This window comes from Ahaetulla prasina, chromosome 3, assembly GCF_028640845.1.
Source record: "Ahaetulla prasina isolate Xishuangbanna chromosome 3, ASM2864084v1, whole genome shotgun sequence".
NCBI lineage: Eukaryota > Metazoa > Chordata > Lepidosauria > Squamata > Colubridae > Ahaetulla > Ahaetulla prasina.
In genome coordinates, this window is record NC_080541.1 from 61079390 (window position 1) to 61101382 (window position 21993).

General features: G+C 34.1%; 1 protein-coding gene across 1 annotated transcript in view; it reads left to right on the top strand.

The window, feature by feature from the left end:
- Nucleotides 1-21993, top strand: part of PTPRM (protein tyrosine phosphatase receptor type M) — a 544777-nt gene that overhangs the window by 315687 nt on the left and 207097 nt on the right. Inside the window, exons 8-11 of the mRNA XM_058178627.1 lie at nucleotides 1401-1709; nucleotides 2694-2803; nucleotides 6264-6465; nucleotides 13220-13322. Of these exons, the coding sequence (XP_058034610.1) occupies nucleotides 1401-1709; nucleotides 2694-2803; nucleotides 6264-6465; nucleotides 13220-13322 (724 nt within the window). The remainder of the gene's footprint in view (nucleotides 1-1400; nucleotides 1710-2693; nucleotides 2804-6263; nucleotides 6466-13219; nucleotides 13323-21993) is intronic.

Sequence of the window (21993 nt, forward strand, 5' to 3'; positions counted from 1 at the left end):
ATGATAGAAAGTAAATTGTATTTAAGCTCAAAAAACCTCAATGCTCATAAAATAAAAAATGGTTGCTGAAAACAATAGATGTAAATATGAAGAGTATATAACCATGATATTTCTTGCAGAAGTATTTTAGAACAATATTGCAAGTTTACAGAGATTCATGCCACTCAGAAGTAGTAGACTCTTGTGGCAATTATTTAGAACATTCTTGGTGAAAATACATTGATTAATAAACATGAGCTGGAATATGCATATTAATCTATTTATTATAAGCACTTTCTGGCTCATTAAAACAAGGAAATTCTCTTTTATCTTCTTGAGTACTTTCATTTGAAATAAAATAATCAGATTATTCTGCTACATTTGTATAACTCCGTTGACTCCATTCTATACAGTAGTTTTATAGATACGCAAAGCAAGTTTCACCCATAGCATAATATAAGGCAAAAGTAGTTTAAACATCCATTGACTATAACTATTTGGACAGCATAAACAAAAAAAAAAAGAATTTTTTGGTTTTCGTGGAAGATTCAACGCATAACTGTCATAAAGTTATTTTTTTAAAAATCTATGACACTGTCATCATAACAATGACTTTAATATAAAAAAATTAAACATAGTTCTTGTTACTATCTCCCTGTTGCTAGTTGGAGGTATCAGGAAAAAAATGTTAAGCTGTGTCATTATTTGAGCTGCATGTATAAAGAAAACCATGATGTACAATTAAAATATAATTTTAAATTTCCCATAGCTAGTACTTTAAGTTATTGGTATTACAATCTGCCTTGCCTAACAGATATATTCAAAACGTAGAGCTAAATTCTACTAGGAAACTGTCTTTGATTTTAAAATTGAAAGGTCCAATCAACTTTGGTTGCTGCACACTGTATGTAAAATAATCCATAAACAAGGTTAGGTGGACTTTTAAAAAAGAAAGTAGAAGGCCAAAATATTTATGTGGTAGTGTTTAAAATGAATTGGTAGATCTGTCTAGGTTTTAAATTTAATTTAATTTAATCTTATCTTATATTTATATTATATTAAATTTCTAGCATTCTTACTTTATCTTGCTTTATCTTGTTATCATTTCACTCTTTTTTCTTGTATGTGAACACATACATGTTTTCTACTTAATTTCCGTTACAGTAAAAATTTTACTGTAAACATTTTTCCAAAATTGTTTTTAACCGTTTTTATTCTATTTTATCACATGTAAAAAAATTTAAGAATTGTAATTAAGTGTTTAGAGAAACAGAAAATACAAGCAATACATATGTTCCTATCCAAAGAGCAGACTGGAAAATTTAAATTAAGTAATTTCATACTAATACAAGAATCCAAGCAAAGTCATTTCGTATCTTCAAACTCTCACATTAAAATGTTTGTCTTCCTTTTCTTTTCAGATCCTGTGCATGGTCCAAGAAAGCTTGAAGTTGTAGAGATCAAATCCTGGCAAATCACCATCACCTGGGAGCCCTTTGGCTACAATGTGACGCGTTGCCATAAATATAACCTTACAGTCCATTACCGTTACCAAACTGGTGGACAGGAGCAAGTTAGAGAAGAAGTGAGCTGGGATACTGACAATTCACACCCTCAGCACACCATTACTAATTTGTCCCCCTACACTAATGTCAGTGTCAAACTTATTCTTATGAATCCTGAAGGAAGAAAAGAAAGTCAAGAAATTGTGGTACAAACTGATGAAGATGGTATGTTTTAAAATGTAATGTTTCTAGCATTTAATATAAACTAGACAACCCATGACCGCTGTGAATATTTCAGAGAGATTTCTTTTACCTAAACAGAGAAACAGAATGAACACGCGAATATGGAAGCTGACTTCTGACTTCCTGTGGCTTTCCCACTGAATTTCTTTGTGGGAAGCTGGCAGAAAATCTCCCTTTCCTTCTGTTTCCCCCTTGCCTCCACTCCACTCCCTAGCATATAAATTACATACATAACCATGGTGGGTATATCACTAGAAGATGTTGTGGTCCGCCAGTAGCCTGCGGAGCTGGCAATTGAGTCGGACAGCGATGAAGCTGAGGTGGGGCCAGGGCCATCAGGCAGTGAGGTGCAGACTCCAGAGCCTCCAGAGACTGATAGTAGTGAGGCAGAGGAACAGGAGGAGCCAAGAGATGATTGGCCCCTCCCATAAGGCTTAAAACAGACCAGCAACGGCGTTTGGGCTTTGCCAGAAAACAACATTGATAGCTTCATCTTCTTGCATTTATTTTTGTATCTGTGACTTCTGAACGTTTGCCAAGAAAGGCCTTTAGCAGTTTGCCTAATTGGACCAAGGTTTGTGATAGGACTAAGGAATTTGTGTTGGGAGGAATTTGCTTTACTTTAGTTGAACTACGCTGGGAATGAAGTAATTCTCAGCTGTTCGAATAAAGTTTGTTTTTTCGCTGAGTTTCCTACTACCTACTTGGGCCTGGGTCACAACAGAAGAGTTACTGTGTATATATATATGTCAACTACATGATTTTAACTGTTTGATTAAAACTGTTTAATGGACAGAACTCTTCAGAAGTTATTTTGCCACTGAAAACCATTGTTACTTTAGAACTACTTGAATATATGTTTTAGTAGTCTGCCAAATGATTTCTGTAATCTTAAAATGAAATTTCAGTGTTCCTAAATTACAGTGCACTTTGCTAAACATCTTATTCTTTTATTTTATTCATTAGTTCCAAGTGCTGTTCCGCTTGAATCTATCCAGGGAAATACTTTTGAGGAGAAGATTTTTCTTCAGTGGAAGGAGCCAGTACAAACATATGGAGTGATCACTTTATATGAAGTATGTTATACATTTAACTATAGGCTTGATTTCAATCAATATCATAAACTACTTTCCTTATATACCTGATGATTTTTCCTATTGATTCACAATTCAGGTTTTAATTACATTTATGCTACTTTAGCATTTTAATTAGACATTAGAAAATTACAGAAGAAAAATATAATGTAGCACATATTAATCTCAACATTAAGGTGTTGATTTTTGTTACTTACGATACCAGTGCTAATTATACTTCTGTAATATTTTTTTCTGATAACTGCAGTAGGGTTATGGGTCCCTCAACTCCACTTTCTAGGCAAATATCTTTATCATTACACCCCTTTGTCACTTTGATATATACACAGATTTTCTCCATCTCATCTCATTTTGTTCCCAAATTAATTTATGGCCACTATTGCATTTTTATTTTTTATTTATTTATTTATTCATTCATACTTTTATACTATCTCCCTAGGGACTCAGGGCGGTGTACAGCCATATAAAAAACACATAAATATACAAAGTAAAACATTAATCTAAAAAACTTATTAAATAAGCCAAATATTTAAAATAGACATATAAATAATAAAACCCGATTTAAAACCAAATCTAAAATTTAGACATTTAAAATTTAAAAATCTAGTCCAGTCCTGCGCAGATAAATAGATGTGTCTTAAGCTCGCGGCGGAAGGTCCGAAGGTCAGGAAGTTGATGAAGTCCTGGGGGAAGCTCGTTCCAGAGGGTGGGAGCCCCCACAGAAAAGGCCCTTCCCCTGGGTGTCGCCAGTCCAACGGCACCCTGGCCGCCTGGCCAACGGCACCCTGAGGAGTCCCTCCCTGTGAGAGCGCACGGGCCGGTGGGAGGCATTCGGAGGCAGCAGATGGTCCCGTAAGTAACCCGGCCCTATGCCATGGAGCGCTTTGAAGATCATTACCAAAACCTTGAAGCGCACCCGGAAAACCACAGGCAGCCAGTGCAGTCTGCGCAGGAGAGGTGTTACATGGGAGCCACGAGGGGCTCCCTCTATCACCCGCGCAGCCGCAGTAATTCCTTAATAATAGTATTGGCTTAGACTGGATGGCATGATTAGAAATGCAGGAAAAATCAGAAAGCACAGTAGTGGCATTTTACAGTTTTATTGTAACAGAAAATAAGAAGAACATCTCATTTATTAAAATGCAAATTCAACAAAATCATTTTATTTGTTAACAAAAGAACTATAGGACACCTCTGCCCTAAGATATCTTGCGTAAATATACTGACAAAGCATTGTACATATTTTGTTGTCAACCTATAATCACTGTCAAATCTCTTACTTGACTGAATTAGTTTGACATTTATGTTTTTACCTTATTTTCAGAAAGAGATGTTAATAAAACACTGCTTTATTATAAAAGAAGAGAATAATTTACTGTGGAAAAAATGAGTAGATTAGAAAAATAAAACTGTGTGGGTAATGAAAAAGTTATTCTTCTTGTGATTTATTTTATTTCTAGACCAGATTTTCTTATCTAGGGTTCTGTGAAAGGTCTTTCTATAGCTTCCACTTGCAGTGGTGGGAATTTTTACATGCCCAGACTCGGCTGCTTCCCATTATAAATGTTGTAAACATGGTTTGAGAAGGTTAGAAATGAATTGTATTCTGATTTTTTTGTGTTTTTTGAAATATTTCTTCAGGGGTAACGGTGACGTGAGACATGAACATTATTTCAGGGGTTCTTTTAGGATTAAAAAAAGTGAACTAGATTAGCTAAATTCATAATCTTTCAAAACAGAATGAGAAACAGCATATGAAATATAATGGGGAAAATATTATGCAAGAATTGCCTCCAAAGAAGCAGTTTGTAGCTGAAACAAAATGTTGTGAGCTGTCAGAACTCAGTACTGTACTATCAGTCAACCCTTATAATCCTGAAAAAAATGTTTGTTCTGAGTGTTTTTGTTTTGAGCGTTGAACAAAGCATACATTTTGTTACAACTTTCAAACAAAACATGGCTATTTTAAGAATAGTATTTGCAAGTATTATGTCTGTTCTACAAGCCATGGTTGGAATGTTGTCTTGTCTTGCCACTTGCCATTAGTTTGTTGTTCCTGGGGTTTTTTGCTTGTTTGTGTAACCTACATATATAGCATCAGAACTTTATTTATTTATTTATTTTATTTATTTATTTTTGTCACACAGTATATATAAGCATAAGCATGTAATAACTATACAATATATGTTATTATATTATTATATTACTTTATTATATATTATATAATTTTTATATATAATTTATATATAATTATAATAGATAATATATTATATATATTATATTACTTTCTGGTAATTCCTTAATAATAGTATTGGCTTAGACTGGATGGCATGATTAGAAATGCAGGAAAAATCAGAAAGCACAGTAGTGGCATTTTACACTACCAAAAATGAATCTACCTATCCAATTCAGGTATTTATAGATCTTTTGAGAGTTCCTCTCCAATGAAGATACATGGATATAGACTACAACCTAGGTGATAGAATTTTGGTAATTCTTGGGTCTCCTTTTTCTGTCCCAGTCTTCTTGAATTATTCAAGCAGATTAAATTTCTGCCTTCAGTTGATTGCTGAATGGCCAGCATATTGTCAATTAAGAAAAGTGCGGAGTGCAATTGTCATCAAAGTGTTTCACTGCATCAGCATCATTCTCACACATATTTTTGATCAGTTTGCATTTTTGTGTATACCTAACAAATAGATATTCATTTGTAGGGTCCATAGTGCTCTCTGAATGTGGTTATTTTCTTGCAGATGTACACTTTTTTTTTTATTTGCATTTATATCCCGCCCTTCTCCGAAGACTCAGGGCGGCTTACACTATGTTAGCAATAGTCTTCATCCTATTTGTATATTTATATACAAAGTCAACTTATTGCCCCCAACAATCTGGGTCCTCATTTTACCTACCTTATAAAGGATGGAAGGCTGAGTCAACCTTGGGCCTGGTGGGACTAGAACCTGCAGTAATTGCAAGCAGCTGTGTTAATAACAGACTGTTTTACCAGTCTGAGCCACAGAGGCCCCTGATGATATTGCCTAGTTTGGTAATAAAATTCTGGAAGAAAAAAAACTCAAACTCAAAAAGCACTAAGGATCCCACCATTCAATCCTTCTATTAGTTACTAATTTTTGTCCAGACAAGAAAAGAAAAGAAAATTAAAAGTGGGGGGGAGCAGACAAGTTAAAAGTATTAGCTTCAATCTGAATTATAGCCTTTAAAATTATAAACTTGGTATCACTAAGCCCTAAGGCTACAAAAAAAAAAGACCCTCACAATACTTTGGTTAAATCTGTGTTCTATCATTGTATTTCAGACATGAAGTTCTTAAGAGTAAAATAACTTTTCAGAAGGTGTCTGACATTGCAGACATCTAAAGGGTATATTGAATAATTATGCAATCCTTGTCCAACTTCTCTATGATATTGATATTCTTTTGTAGATCACATACAAGGCTGTCAGCTCCTTTGACCCAGAAATAGATTTATCAAACCAAAGTGGACGGGTTCTAAAGCACGGGAATGAAACACATTATTTGTTTTTTGGACTGCATCCTGGAACTACTTATTCTTTCACTATCCGGGCTAGTACAGCCAAAGGCTTTGGACCACCTGTAACAAGTCAATTTACCACAAAGATATCAGGTATTATTTAAAATCGGCAACCTTGCCATTATGATAAATGTTCTATTCATTTAACTTTAACTTAAATTTTACAATTTTATTATGGGTGTCAGGAGCATATTTAAATTAAAGCAGTTAAAACACATTTCCTTTCTAAACAACGTTATCTAAACATTAATGCACACATCCTTTTGTTTACAAAATGTTATTGATATGAATTTATTATATTAAAACTCATTTTTAAAATGTTGAGACAAACTAAACTAATCAGACATAAAAACATTCATCTCATATTAGGTTATTAAAATGGCCTTTTGGTCAATGTTCACATTTCTAATCATTTTTAGATTATTTATATATAACAGCCGTTTTCTATTTAGCATGTGTTTTAACATGTATATTGTCCAGAGATGTATGCAACTGAGATAGGTAGCCTTATACATTTAATAAACCACAACAATAACAATTTAAACAATATCTGACTATCCCAGGTCCTTAAGAAGGATTCAGGAGTTGGATAAAAGAACCAAATCCAATCTAAACATCTGTCCGGGTGGGCACCCAGCCATAATGATAACCATAATAATAATAATTAATCATTATAATTGCCTTCAGTAAGGTGCTACTTTGATGTGGTTGTGTGGTTACTCTGAGGAGGATGAGAGCTATGTCAGAGGTTCAGTCACATTAAACAGTTATCAACAAAGAAGCCAGACAAAGAGCATCTCTTCCATAAATAATATGATGAGTTGTAAAAACCCATAACAGTTCATTCGTCAACAAGGTGTTGGAATTCTTAGAAATCTGATGACAAATGGACTCTAAGACTCAGGATTATTGGCTGAGCAACAAGGACCAGAAGCTGCAGGAATACTGGAAGAAAAGCAAATAAATAGATACTGAAAACAAGAAACAATAACAACAACAACCAGGAGATGCCAGAGTTGAAGAAAAAGGACTAGAAAAAAATAACAAAATATCATGACCTGGCCATCGAAACTACACGATTATAGCTGAAACATGTAATAGTGATACCCATTGTCATTGGGGCACATGGCACCATATCCAAGAATGTTACAAAATGTATCAAGAAATTACAGCTTCCTGCAATAACACCAGCAGAACTGCAAAAATCTACGCTACTTGGAACATCATACATTTTAAGAAGATACTTGGTCGATACCTACCATGTTTCCCTGAAAAAAAGACCCTGTCTTATATTTTTTTGAACCCCAAAATTGGTTTTATTTTCAGGGAGGTCTTAATATTTTGGGGCACATGGAGCAAGATGGGGCTCCTCTTGCCATCTAACCTGATTTCTAGCTCTGTGTTTAAATATTTTCAGGGAGGGCTTATTTTTGGGGGGGAGGCTTATTTTAGCGCATGCGCTCAAAAGCCCAATTGGGCTTATTATCAGGGGATGTCTTATTTTCAGGGAAACAGGGTAGGATACTGGCAGCAACCCATATCAACCATCAGTGGCAGTCAATAACATTTGTGATACATCTTTAAATGTTCAGTTGACTGAGTTTCATGTTTAATGAATGAAAGAATAATAATAAGAACAATAAGAACAACCAAGTCTGGATAGTAGATATGGCAGAAGAGAAAGAACTGGAAAAGATAACAAAATACAAAGACCTACAAACAGAAATAGAATGACTATGGCAAAGGCAAGCAAGGGTAGTACCAATCGTAATAGATGCCTTGGGTGCAGTCCCAAAACAACTAGAGCACCACTTGAACACCATAGGCATTGATAAATTTGCCACCAGTCTATTGCAGAAGGCGGCTTTACTTGGAACTGTTCCATCCTGCGACGATATCTGTAACACCGTTGCAGATGGTGAGGAGTCAATAGTAGACAAAAATGCCAAACCCAGTCTGAACATCTGGCTGACTGTGTGAATGATGATGATGATGATGATACCGATACCTAGGACGCTGGCAGCAACCTGTATCAACCATTAGCACCAATCTTATTTATGACACATTTTAAAATGTTCAGTTGACTGAGATAATAATTTACTAGTATATACCTTGTTTTCCCGAAAATAAGACCCTGTCTTATATATTTTTGAACCCTGAAATAAGCACTTGGCCTTATTGCCATGCGCTCAAAAGCCCAATTGGGATTATTATCAGGGGATTTCTTATTTTCAGGGAAACAGGGTAGGATACTGGCAGCAACCCATATCAACCATCAGTGGCAGTCAATAACATTTGTGATACATCTTTAAATGTTCAGTTGACTGAGTTTCATGTTTAATGAATGAAAGAATAATAATAATAAGAACAATAAGAACAACCAAGTCTGGATAGTAGATATGGCAGAAGAGAAAGAACTGGAAAAGATAACAAAATACAAAGACCTACAAACAGAAATAGAATGACTATGGCAAAGGCAAGCAAGGGTAGTACCAATCGTAATAGACGCCTTGGGTGCAGTCCCAAAACAACTGGAGCACCACTTGAACACCATAGGCATTGACAAATTTGCCACCAGTCTATTGCAGAAGGCGGCTTTACTTGGAACTGTTCCATCCTGCGACGATATCTGTAACACCGTTGCAGATGGTGAGGAGTCAATAGTAGACAAAAATGCCAAACCCAGTCTGAACATCTGGCTGACTGTGTGAATGATGATGATGATGATGATACCGATACCTAGGACGCTGGCAGCAACCTGTATCAACCATTAGCACCAATCTTATTTATGACACATTTTAAAATGTTCAGTTGACTGAGATAATAATTTACTAGTATATACCTTGTTTTCCCGAAAATAAGACCCTGTCTTATATATTTTTGAACCCTGAAATAAGCACTTGGCCTTATTGCTCAAAAGCCCAATTGGGATTATTATCAGGGGATTTCTTATTTTGGGGGAAACTGTGTGTGCGTGTTTGTGTGTGTGTAAAAGAAATCATAATCATAATCATAATATAATACAAGAAAATAAAACAAGAAATAATCTGTTATTACAGATAAAGTCCAGTGAGAAGAGGATATATGAAAATAATGCTTCCAAAATCAGAAATAACAGAACAGAAGTTAGCAGATCAACATTGCTTTATAAAATGAAATAAAGCATTCACAGAAGTAGAATTGAAAAAAGCCAACAAAGATCTACCCAGGGCAAAGAAATCAAAATCTTGCCAGAAGTAGCTCAGACTGAAGAGGCAAACCAGGGGAATTGGAAGCCAACATAGCTATTGAATTGTTTTATTCCCAAACCAGGCATCCTGTCCTTTGCTTTATCTTGAGAAACATCAAGCAAATAAAAGCAAGAGAAATTGGAAAGAATAGCTGAGTATCCAGAGCAGCACAAAAACAATAGAATAAAGTTGCCTGCATTGAAGCTGGTTCCAAAGAAACAGCTAGCACGAGTATTAAAAGATCCCAATTTTATACAGGTAGATCAGGTAGATCTCGACTTAACGATCACAACTGAGCCTGGAATTATGGTCATAAGTCACTGCAGTCATAAGTCAAATCTCCATGTGACTTAACTTTACGTCTGCATCTTGGCTTTCCTAGGTGCAGCTGTTAAATGACTGTGTGGGTTATTAACAGAGCACAAAATACGTCAGTGGGTGAGTGAAGGCCACCCAGCTGGGGCCAAAAAGGAGCAGGCAAACAGAACAAAGCTCTTGCAACTTTCTTTAGAAAGGTTTTTTCTGTCTGTGTGACACACTTTAGGACTCAGCTTCTGCAGAGATGGAGGGGAGATAGATGGAAGGAAGTTGCACCCCCCCCCCTTGCAATCATAAGTGTGGGCAAGCTTCCAAGCACCCAAATTTTGATCATGTGACCTCAGGGAGACTGCAGCTATTGTAACTTTGGGCATGGGTTAATAAGTCCATTCAGCGTCATCATAATTTTGAACAGTTACTGAACAGGTGGTTGTACGTCAAGAGCTACCTGTAATATCAAATATAAGCACCAGCTCATTGTAAAAAACAAACCAACCAGCTAATGTACAGCACAGCTGCAGTTATAAGTGAATATCTTGGATGAAAAAAGAAAAAAAACCAAACGCTGACCAATAAAATGGAATGTTAGATTGGAAAAGAAAGCTGACGCGCTACAATCAGATGAAAGCAAGTTGGGGCAAATAAAAGAAAACCAAAGAATAACGGATCATAACATACCACCTAGAAACAAGGAAAATCAAGGAAACAGTGGAAATAATAGAGCAGCAAATAATAGCTGTAGCCAAGAAGGTCAACAGATAAAAAGCTGAAATTACATACTATAGGCAAAAGCTTCAATTTCAATCAAATCAGAAAAGTTTCTGCCAATCCATCAGTGGAGAGACCATAATGGTCATCTGACCAAGAAGAAACAGTGTAGTTTTGGGCACAGCTGTGGGACAACTCCACCCTCAAATGAAACAAGTTTTGCCTGACTCCCAAATATGATGTTGCAGGGGGCCACAGTCACATGATCTCCAGTTATGATTATCCTTGCTAGCTTTCCACAAGCAAAGTCACCGGGGAAGCTTCAGGGAAGGTTGCAAGTCATGCTGTTGAGTCCCCTTGGCTTGCCTATTCTCATGCTTGTGCCACACCTTTCAATGAGCCTTCCTGAATTCACATGGCACCACATTTTTCACCATACAGTCTTCCTGCATTTGCATGGCACCATGCCCTCCCCTGGTTTGCTCTTCTCCAACTTGTATACAGGCTGCACTGGACCTCTCCCATGGCACTCTTCCGCTTCTTGCTTGGAAGTTTCACTATTTCCTACTTAATGATAATCTTGAGGTTATAAGGCAACCGTGAGTGTTGTGTTTTTCATTGCTAAGCAATGGTTACCGATGTCACGCTTTATGACTGCATCACTTTGCAACAGCAATTCTATTCCCAATTGCCATTGTAACCCAAAGACTACCTATATCAGATAGGCCCATGAAATCACTAGGAACCCTCCTCAACTTGAAGGAGATTTTATTTTACTTATTATATGTATTAAAACAATCTCTGCTTATTTGAAAGACTATACACAAGAAAAATATATTTTAGAATGGAAAATGTGGATTGATTATATTCAGAATAAGTATCAGATAAAAAAATATCGAATAGCATATGAGTAAATTTAGGAAATATTTTGTATTAGATATATTTCTGAAGGAGAGGGGAATTGAGAGTGTGATTAAGTGTGGAGAGACTAGAGATTATAATTTAGGCATTATTTTAGATTATGATTGTTAGTTTTGATACCCTGCATTTTGTTTGGGAAGTCGGGGCGGGGGGCGGGGGGTATGGGGGAGGGGAATTGGGGGGTTGAGGCTAGAGATGGAGTGATGGTGAATGTACAGGGATTAATGAAGATGTATAAATATAATTAATGTAGGGTCGGGTCTGCCCAGTTACCATTTTAGAACGGTGGGGAGGGAGAAAAGAGAGAGTAGGAGGTAGGAAAGAGGAGAAGAGGAAGGAAGAGGGGTAGAAGAGGGAGAAGGAGTGTAGGGTGGAGGGAGGAGAGGATGAAGATAAGAGAAGGAGAGGAAGGTTTGGAAAGAAGGCAGAAGAAGGTAGAAGAGGGAAGAGGGGGTGGTGACTGGGCAAGCCCGACTAATTGTATATAATTGTACATTGGATGAATTATTTGTTATGATTGTAAAAATAAAACTTTTTTATAAAAAAAAAAAATTATATGTATTAAAACTATTTTTGTGCAACCTTCAATTTAATAAACTCTCAGAGTTATAAAACAATAGTAGCTGAGTTATAAACAGTGTCCAATAAAAAGAAATCAATGACAACAATATAATTGACATAGTGAAGTATTAAAAAGTTGAAAGCAATATATGCATTACAACTGAAACACTTTTTCTTGGGTCACCTGTACTTGCTTTTAGTATGGAAGAAAGAGACAGAAATGAAGGTCTGTAACGAAGTTAGAAAAATCAGGCCCCCTCACAGAAAATGAAGTTCTTGTGTATTCCAAATGTGCTTTTTCAAGAGGCAACTGGACTTTCTGGTTTTTCTTTGAAGACTTTTCGCTTGTCATCCAAGAAGTTTCTTCAGCTCTGCTTCTTGGATGAGAAGCGAAACATTTTCAAACAAAAACCAGAAAGTCCAGTTGCCTCTTGAAAAAGCACCTTTGAGACAATCACAAACTGGATGACTGAGAATCTCCATAGACATTCTCTTATATTCTTTTTGAAAAGTTTAGGGAAAGAAATATTCATTCCTGGTATCTGCTCTGTGAAATTGAGGATATCAACGAGATACCCAACAATTTGATTCTGTTTTATGGCTAAATATATTATCATTCAATTCAGAAGGAATATGTGGAAAATCTGGATACAAATTAGGACATAAAAAATGAAAACCTAAAGCACTATGCCATGATGGAAGTGGAGCATCTTAGGGAATATAAATTTAAACTTTTAAATTTAAACTTTTATTTAGTTCAGTCCTGACTACCAACACGTTATCTTGATGTCCAGAAAACAGAATAATTCCCAAATTAACAGATTAAAGATCAATATAAATTGATAAATGATTCAATGCAAGCTTGTATAAACTCAGGATTGTTCAGGATCTCATTACTGAATATTCTGAAGTAGAAGGATATCCTGTCACAGGAGCTGTATGGTTGTCAGTAGGCTGACAAGTTCATCAAACAGAAGGAAATTGGTTTAGAATGCTCTGGGTATGTTGCTTTGCGGTACACACTATTTTCAGGAAGATTGTTTTAAGATCCAGATGCTATGAAAGGGACAAATTAAATGTGTCTGCTTCATGTGTTCTTGTTTGTCTAGCACCTTCTATGCCACCCTATGAGTTGGAAACACCTTCAAATCAAACGGACAGTACCGTGACCGTTCTGTTGAAGCCTGCACAAAGCAGAGGTGCACCAGTCAGGTATTGTGATGTTGGGGAAGATGTTCAGGATTAAAACAGATTTGATTAATTCCTTAATACTGTTTTCTGGGGATCTTTCTTAATTCAGCACAGTTTAAATCCATGTTTGCATTATCTCTAATTAAACTAAATGGCAGACGAATATGAAAACCCTTTGATGTAGAGCACTCAGGTATTATGTGCAGGATTTCAGAACTTAGTCTTTGAAAATAAAGAACAAAGCTGTAGTTCTCTTATGTGGGTGGTTTCTTTACTTCTACAAGGTAATTGCTTATTGCAGTGGTATGAGTTCAAGGGTGCGTCATTACTTTATCCTTTGCAACTGTGTTTTCTATAACTAATCTCTCCTGCAACTTGAGGATTTAATCACCATTATTTCAGGTAATCAGATGAGATACTAGGAAATTTAAAAATTAAATTAGATTATAATCAAGTTAAGTAGGAAGGAAGAAGGAATGTTTGCTAAATAGTGTTTGGCCAAGTAGTCTTTCAGCCTCGATCTCCTAATCTTCAATATGATAAGATTAATAATATGCTGCAGAATTGCAGTAAGAGATACAGCAAAATAATCTAAGTTAAATATTTTGCAAATCCTGAAATGCTATACAGATGCTTTTCCTCCAGTGATACGAATTTTTATGCAGGATCCAATCTGAGTCGATCACCAGGACCAAAGGTTTATTCTTCCAAGCTTGTTCATCAAGGAACTTCTCTTTCTCTAGAATATGTGTACTGGGCTATTCTACATGTTATATGGTGTGTAGCTTTTAGTTTTTAATAAGGGTATTGATGTTGGTCCCGGTGACCAACTCAGATTGGATCAACATTATCCTGGGACACGTATATTTTTGTCTTGTTTTTCATTATTTAAGCATTATTTAAGTTCAACTATTTCTAGCTGGTGTATTATTCTCTAAGTGGTTTATATATTTTAAATATTTTTAGTCTTTCATTTTAATTTTTTTATATTTTTATAATGATTAATTTTAATATATTTGTTGTTTTATTGTATTGTTGTACACCACTCAGAGTTGTTTGTGAGATGGTTGGCCATATAAATACCATTAATTAATAAATAAATTTTGTGCTTGAACTCTTTTGGCTAAAAATTAATTATTATTTTTTTTTTTGTTTTAAAAAGTTTTATTTTGACATTCTTATCCAATAACATATCCAATAACATATTTAATGTACCCTCATATACAATTAATCGGATCTGCCTGGTCACCACCCCCTTCCTTTTCCTTTTACTCTCCTTCTTTACCTTCTTCTACTTTCCATAACCATCCTCCCCCTCTCTTATCTACATCCTCTCCTCTTTCCTCCCTATTCCTTTCTTCTCCTCTTCCCTCTTCCTTCCTTCCTTTCCTGCTCCTCCTCTTCTCTTTCCTCCTTCTCTCTTCTACTCCTTCTTTCCCTTCATTCTAAAGTAGTAACCAGGCAGGTCCGATCTTACATTAATTATACATCTTCAATCATCTTTGTACATTAACTATCAATCCATTTTCTACCCCCCTCCCCCCCCTTCCTTCCTCCCCACCCCCAGGACTTCCGAGAACCGAGTACAGGGTATAAAACTAACAACAAAATTAAAATCTAGCACAAATCATAATCCATAGTCGTTCCTTAAAACCTCCACTCCCCTTCCAAAGACAAAGAAGATACTTTTCTTCCACTCCATTATATATCAGACCATTCCACTCCTAGAATTCTCCAAAGTTTCCAATTGAGTTAGTGTTTATTCTTGAATAAAGTACGTAGTTTTAATATCCAACCTTCATCAATCAATATCAAAACAACGTTCCATCTTCCAATATTCACCAAGGTTTCTTCTAAAATGTCTTTCTTCCTTAGCAATCTCTCAAAAATAGTTCATATTTCCGACTTAGTTTCTTTAATTTTTCTGTCCAACCTTCAGGGTAAGCAATAGTCCAGCGTTTCACATCTTTAACATTTATATATACAACAAATAATATTACAAATATCCAAAGTGTCAATTGTAATAATTAAAATCTTCACTTTACCTTACTTATGTCAAATAACATTGTTAAAATTACACCTATATCATCCACAATATATCTATTATAACAATTACATTCTAATTAACATTACATCCATCTCTTAAATATAATATTTAATCCAAGTTCCTAAATTTTACTATCTATCCTCCAAAATTAAACAATATTCCATCTTCCTATTCCTTTATACCTTTAATATATCATATAGTACCCCTAAAATTACACATTTATATCCACAATAAGTCATTTACAAAAATTAACCATAATCATATTTAATAAAGTTAAACATTCTCCTCCTTCTTCTATCTTACACATTTTCAACCATCTATTCACCATTCAACTTAACATCTGTTAACAAAGAATTCCCAATCTTTAATACATTAGTATAAAAATCTCGTGCTTTACAAATTGTATTGAGAAAATACTTTTTCCTTTATAATTCAGTGTTAAACCTGCTGGAACCTCCCATCTAAAATATATCTGATGTTTCTTAAGCTCATCCACCAGAAAGGCAAATTCTTTTCTCTTTCTTAACATTTTAGGAGGAATTTCCTTCATCATTATTATATCTTGTCCTAATATTTGAAATTTATTTTTATAAAATGCTTGCAAAATTCCATACCTAATCCTCTTATTTGTAAAATAAATAACCACATCTCTCGGTAAACACTTCTGCCTTGCCCACCAGGAATTAACACGATAAATTTTTCAATATTAACTTCAAAATCTTCTGGTTCCATTCCTCTATCTGGGCAAAGGCCTGAATAAAAATCTCTTTCAAATTTTCCTCTTTAAATTCTCTTAAACCCTTACCCTTATAGCATATTCCATTAATTTATATTGTAATATAACCCTTTCTTCCTCTGCCTTATCAGCCTTAACCTGAATATCATCTATTTTATTTTCTAAATTCAAATTAATTTGAACTTCATCTATTTTCCTTTGCAAATCTAAATTAATTTGGTTAAATTCATTCAGTCTTTCTTCTGTCTGTGTACTAGATAACAATAATGGAGTAATTGATTCCTTTAATTTTTTCATCTCCTTACTCTGCTCTTCCACCAAATCTTTAAAATCCAGTATTTCTCTCTCCATTTCATTAAATTTTGATCTATTTCTGAAAGATGAGCCTCCATAAGCTCCTGTAAAAAATTCCTTAGACTGTCTTTAATATCTTCTTTCAATTTCCGTACCTGAAGTGAAGATATTTCCAATAATTTAGAAGTGGTTAAATCTCTTTGCTTAAAAGCCATTTTTAAACTAAGTAATATCAAGAAGAAGAAGAAAAAAAAAACGGAGGGGGGGAGGGAAATAAAAAGAAAAAAAAACCCAATAAATTTTTCTTCTTAAACACTGTAAAAAAAGATAATAAAAAAAGAAATAGATTTTTTTTTTAAAAAAAGAATTCCATTTAGAAAAAAAAAAATCTTGTTATTTTCTTCTTAGAGGTTCCACACCAGCAATTGTAATCAGCATTTCCTTAGCTTTCACTTTCAAAAAACAAAACGCCATCTTTCTTCATCTCCACTCTTCAAATAACTTCTCTGTCAGGGAGTTAAAATCATCTTACAAGCAAATGCCAGCCTTCCTGCTTTCGATTCTTCCGTGTTGAAAATTTATCATAAATCCTCTTCAGTCACGGAGATGGACGCTGCGTTTTGCTCTGCTTTTGCAGAGGCGTTCTGGACTCTGGAGCTTTTTTGAACTATCGAAGGAGCGTTTCCCATCAAACCACCAGAAATCATTCTGGGGCTTTTCTTGGGGGCTCAAACTTCAGTTCAAATGCTCATCTCCCCCTCTTTGCCCGAGGCAGAGATTTACGAGCTGTTGACAGAAGATTAGCACTGTCTAAACAGCTCTCACAGAATCACAAAGAACGGGCGGACTGAAATTGCCGCCATTAACACAGCGGAGCCAAACCGGAAGCCCCCCTAAAAATTAATTATTATGGAAAAAAATATATACTAGGTCAGTTGGCAGTTAAAAGAAAATAAATCTAAATAGCCTACCTATTTGTCACTATGGAATTCCTATGGGCAGGACTTGGGATAAAAATAATCTGAGGGAGGGAATATAGGTTTTTATTTCATGATAATTCCATGTAATTAATTACATGGAATCTCCCCTGCACATTGTATTTGTATCACCAGTAGTAAAAATTAAAAATTGTGAAGGATAAGATGCATAAGATGAGAAAAGACATAATCAACTTTTTTACAGTGGTTTTTTTAAAAATGTATTTTCCACTATCTTTTTTCTTAAAATAGAAATGATCTGTAATATTGCCTTTTAAGTGTAGGTAATGCCTTATCCTTTCATTGTTAATGATATAGATTGTAATGTCATTCAACAATAAAATATAAAAACACTTCTTTCATTATAGTTAAGGTTGGGTATCGTTGAATTTCAGATAAGCAAATCAGTTTCCAGAAGTCTCATTTTTAAATGATGGGGACAAGATTGTCACATCTACGATCATTCCAAGGGACTCTGAAGTAACAGACTTTCCCAGCTGATTGTTTCTTTAATCTTTTTTCATTCTGAGTAAGAAAAATATAGCTGTACTTTATGCTCTTCACTAAATGCAATGGCTGTCTATTGATTCTGCTGTAACTATCTGGCATGCTTAATGCAGTTTCTTGGAACTCTTCTAAACTTTTCAGTGTAAATGATTGTTGTTGGGTTATTGATCAATACATCAGTTCTGTCACATAAAAATCTTTATTTCCTCTGATAGATAGAGGGTGAAGGCAGAAAGATAGTAAGCACAAATTTTAGTACATTATTGCCTAGGACTGCTTGTTTACAATTTATACCTCCATTTATCATTTCACCTAGAAGAAATATAAAATTAGAATGTTGCTTTCTGTTTTAACTTTATTTGGATTCAGTCCACTTCAATTACAGTTCTGGCAGCTTCAGAATATAACTACATGGCATCATGAATTCAGGAATGTTCTTAAAAAACAGTTATGTACAATTTTCTGGAACAAGCTGCTAATGTTTAATGTGATCCTCAAAAGCAAATTGTTAGCTTTTGGAAACATAATTTCATTTATTATTGCAATCTTTATTAATTATATAAAATATGGACAGTTCATTCTATGATCTTGCTTAAAGAATTTTGGGATATCAATTTGAAATTGTGTTTTAGCTTGTATTTCAGTCCCCCCCACATTTGCTATACACCGCCCTGAGTCTTCGGAGAAGGGCGGTATAAAAATGTGAATAAATAAATAAATAAATAAATAAATTTAATTAAATCTTATTTGCATACATTTGCAGAATATAAAAAGAATATATTTTATATTAATATTGGCTGAAACATTCAATCTATGTGAGTTTCTATCATTCTTATATATTTAAATATTTTGAGTATATAAAAATTAAATGACTAACTATTGTCTGCTTTTAGTTTAAAATTTCGGCATTGAAAAAAGATTCAACCTCTATTTCAGTTATGTAGTAAATTCCTTTTTTCTGTGCATTCAGTCCAACAAAGAAGAATATGAAACAAACATGTTAATTATGAAGGAATTTGGGGGGGGTTTGGTCTGAAATCTAGTAAGAATGCTTTTATGGAATATTATGAGAATTTAAACTTTTAATAAGTTTCTAGTACAGTTTTTAATACTTTAGTCACTTTAAATCAAATCCACATATTTTTCTTCCATGGATATTCTTTCTTGTTAATGCTGTAAGCCTCATAAATTTTAAATTTCACACTGCTAGGCCAACAGGTTATCTTCAAAATATCAGATATAATAAATATAATCTAATAAATATCATAAATATAAATATAAATATCATCTAATAAATCTATAAAAATTGAGCAAGAATTTTATTGCATCTTTTTCTTTGAGTTAGGATTATTGCATTGTGCTGTTCATTGAACAGTTTTAAAACTACAAATTAAAGCAATGTCAATTTTAAATATGATATTTTGATAATATGCCACCATTCCAAGCATTAATTATTATTATTATTTTATTCCTTCCATATTTCAAAAATTATTTGAAAGAGGTGCTTCAGAATGCACAGTAGCACTTAACTATAAGATCTGCACCCAGACACTGCTTTTCATCGACTGCATCTTGATATAAATATGACTCTTTCAATTTGCATTTTACAACTTTTTATCCATTTGTACTCCTGAGATAGATGTCATTATTCTGTGTTGATATGTCAGTACCATATTTGAGGAGCAAAAGGTATCTTTTACTTTTCTTGTTTCTTTTTCAATCCATAGCTGCAATTTTGAACAATATCAGCATAGCTGTCAACTTTAGAGCTGTTGTTCAATAATGAGTAATTGACGATTTGTGCAGAAGAGACTTGACTGAGAAATATCTGTCAGACACAGATATAAATAATAGCTGTGCAATAGATTATATCAGTAATTATGTAGTAGAGATGGTACTTGAGAGATGGGTCTTTATCATTAAGATTTACTCTTTTATCCTGATTGTCCATTTCATAGGGTGGGAATTCCAGTCATATTGTTTCTGTTAGTAGATGGAGGCAATGTTTATCATTTCCTCTTCAATTCCCAACATTAGCACCATCACTGTAGCTGGAACACCAGTACTGTAATGGGAGGTCCCAGACCTCTAGAACAGATGCCAGGAAACACAAAGAACTGCACTAAAATAAAATCAGCAAAACCCCACTCACCCCATTTCAACAGTAGAACTGACTTCTGAATCAAAGATTTTGATGGATTCCCTTATAAATGGTTTAAATACTCAAGCATGAAACTAGTCAAGGATTCTATTGATTTAGGCTGAAGAAGATGAACAATTGAGTGGCTTACCTCCCCTACCTTCTCGTTCTTATCCTTAGATTTAGCAACTTTAATATGCAATCTTGGAAAAGGTTGAAAGCCCCTTCTTTTTTCATGTCTTTTTTCCCCATACATTTTAATAGAAAGCATTTAGACCTTTCATTTCCATTACCAACATTGTGAAGGAGTACAATCCAGGAGGTTTAGATGATATCATTAGGTTGTTTTATAGTCTGAATTTATAGACATTATGAGTATGCCCTAAAGCAGGAATGAGGAACTTGTGGCTAGCCAGATGTTACTGAACTATAATTCCTAGCATCGTATGGAGCATAACCAATTATTAAGGATGACAAAGAGTTGTGACATAGCAATATCTGGAAACCAGAGTTAAGGAATGTTCTAAAACTTAAATATTACTTTGTCATTTTTTCTCAGTGTTCACACTGCCATCATAAATGTCATACCATTACAGATATTGTTAATATCTAATCAAATATCTGATTTAATATCTAATTAAAAATAAACATTAAGCAATACAATCAGTTTCAGGCTGTTATACATCAAATCTGGAAAAAACAGAATTTCCTTCTTTTGTGTATGGCAATTATTATCTAATTTTTAAATTCTTAGAAAATAAAATTTTAAAAGCAAACAAATACATTCATTTTGGTAATGATAATTTGCTTCTTTTTCATGTCTTTTTTCCCCATACATTTTAATAGAAAGCATTTAGACCTTTCATTTCCATTACCAACATTGTGAAGGAGTACAATCCAGGAGGTTTAGATGATATCATTAGGTTGTTTTATAGTCTGAATTTATAGACATTATGAGTATGCCCTAAAGCAGGAATGAGGAACTTGTGGCTAGCCAGATGTTACTGAACTATAATTCCTAGCATCGTATGGAGCATAACCAATTATTAAGGATGACAAAGAGTTGTGACATAGCAATACCTGGAAACCAGAGTTAAGGAATGTTCTAAAACTTAAATATTACTTTGTCATTTTTTCTCAGTGTTCACACTGCCATCATAAATGTCATACCATTACAGATATTGTTAATATCTAATCAAATATCTGATTTAATATCTAATTAAAAATAAACATTAAGCAATACAATCAGTTTCAGGCTGTTATACACATCAAATCTGGAAAAAAAACAGAATTTCCTTCTTTTTGTGTATGGCAATTATTATCTAATTTTTAAATTCTTAGAAAAATAAAATTTTAAAAGCAAACAAATACATTCATTTTGGTAATGATAATTTGCTTCTCTTTTCATTTTCCAGAGGACATTATTTAAGAATCTGTACAATTGTAGACTTACAGTATAAATTAGAGGATCAATTTCTGCCTAAAAAAACCTTTTGAATTATAGCTTAACAATCATACAATAACCTTAAACATAGTTGAGCAAAATTCTGTGATAAAGAAGTGACAGAGGCTATTGAGGATTATTACTGTTATTCTATTATGACTTGCTATAAGGCGTATGACTATATTTTTTAAAAAAAAATCCCTATTACAAACTCAGTCCTGTTGACAGTTTTTCATTATTAAGAGTCTTCAATTTCAGATCTTAAGTTATGTAGCCCTTACAGTAGTAGTCAAAGCTTAATTTGAAGTTTTTAATTTCGGCAAGAATAATTCAAGGGACATACTTGTATTATAACTACATTCATTAAAAAAAACTTCTTTATATAAAATTTGGGAAGTTAGAATTATAAGCTAGTTTTAAAGAAAGCATTTAGGAAGTAATCTATATTTTTTAATCTTCAATACATGGAATTATCTGTTGAAAGGGGCCATTTAAATCACTGAAATCAGTACACTCAACATCATTCTGGATAATTGATTCTATTAAA